The sequence below is a fragment of the Otolemur garnettii genome, unplaced genomic scaffold (genome assembly GCF_000181295.1).
Source record: "Otolemur garnettii isolate 467f Iridium unplaced genomic scaffold, OtoGar3 scaffold00015, whole genome shotgun sequence".
In the NCBI taxonomy this organism is placed as follows: Eukaryota; Metazoa; Chordata; class Mammalia; order Primates; family Galagidae; genus Otolemur; species Otolemur garnettii.
In genome coordinates, this window is record NW_003852410.1 from 14,223,476 (window position 1) to 14,224,932 (window position 1,457).

General features: G+C 33.2%; 1 protein-coding gene across 1 annotated transcript in view; it reads left to right on the plus strand.

Moving 5' to 3' along the window:
- Positions 1-1,457, plus strand: part of SHQ1 (SHQ1, H/ACA ribonucleoprotein assembly factor) — a 138,310-nt gene that overhangs the window by 3,733 nt on the left and 133,120 nt on the right. Inside the window, exon 2 of the mRNA XM_003785493.2 lies at positions 1,158-1,222. Within this exon, the coding sequence (XP_003785541.1) occupies positions 1,158-1,222 (65 nt within the window). The remainder of the gene's footprint in view (positions 1-1,157; positions 1,223-1,457) is intronic.

Here is a 1,457-nt window from a genome sequence, read left to right on the forward strand (position 1 = left end):
AAAAGGAAAACAGGAGGAAATTCCTATATAATAATGATGAGATTTGAGGACAACACTTCTGCTTTCTGCCCCCTTTTTAAAATAAGTAGTAATTAGTCTGATATAAGTGACTGGTTTCGTATTTCTGGTTTCCCAATATCTGGCTTTTTCTTCTTTTACTGGAAGCTGGTTAGTATACTTTTATTGAGTACCTGCCATATAAAGCACCAGATATATAAAAAAATGCTTATTCATTAATAAAGGGGAAGTACAAGTTGAATATCCTCATCAAAAATTTTGCTTTTTTTCAAATACTGGAATATTTTCTGATAAATAATGAGATATCTTGGGGACGGGCTCCAAATCTAAACACATTCATTTAGGTTTCATATATATTTTATGCTCATAGCCTGAAGGTAATTTTATATGTAGTATCTTTAATAATTTTGTGTATGAAACAGTTTTGATTGCACCCTGTCACCTGAGGTCAGGTGTGGAGTTTTCCACTTAGGGTGTCACATTAGTGCTCAAAAAGGTTCATATTTGGGAGCAGTTCAAATTTTTGATTTTTAGATTAGGAATGCTCAACCCATACTACTGTAATAATAGTGATAAATAAATAATATTTACTGTGGCTTTTCTTTTTCAGTATCTATTTTAATGGTGCCTGAGGTTTTCAAATAGGAAGATGAATCATCTCTAATTTCTGCTTCTTAGTTGGAGAAGAAATCTAACTTATTTAGTTTGTTAAAATATAAAAGAAATGTTGAAGAATTTCCCTTGGAAAATGATTGATAGATCCCCCCCCCCCCCATTTTTATAGATAAGATCTTACTCTGTTGCCTGGGCTAGCTCACAACCTTAAAGTCGTGGGCTCAAGTGATCTTCCTTTCTTGGCCTGCCCAGTAGCTAGGACTACTGGCATATGCTACCACACTTGGTTCATTTTTTAATTTTTTATAGAAACAGGGTCTTGCTATATTGCTCAGGCTGGTCTTGAACTCCTATTGTCAAGCTAGGCTCCCATCTTGGCATTGTAAAGTGCTAGGATTATAGGTGTGATCCAATGTGCCAGAATGGTTGATAAATTTTCTTGGGTAAATGTATACCATTATTAATGGTCACTTATGTTACACTGTAATTTAAGGACCTCATGAGATCTTGTGTTAAATTTGCAGATTAACCCTTCCTGGAAGAATTGTTGAAAACGGAAGTGAACAAGGGTCCTATGATGCAGATAAAGGTATTGCCTTTGAGATTTTTGTTAGCATTTTCTTTGCGTTTTTCATGTTAGTATATCTACATAATAAAATCTTTCAAGATCACTGTACCCCATGTTTGCATTAATGTATGCAGCTATCATTTAATAAAAAAAAACCACTAAAAAAATTAAAAAGAAAGAAAAGAAAAAAAAATCTTTCGAGATACTGTGAAGACCTTTTTATTTTATTTATTTATTTATTTATTTAGAGACCCAG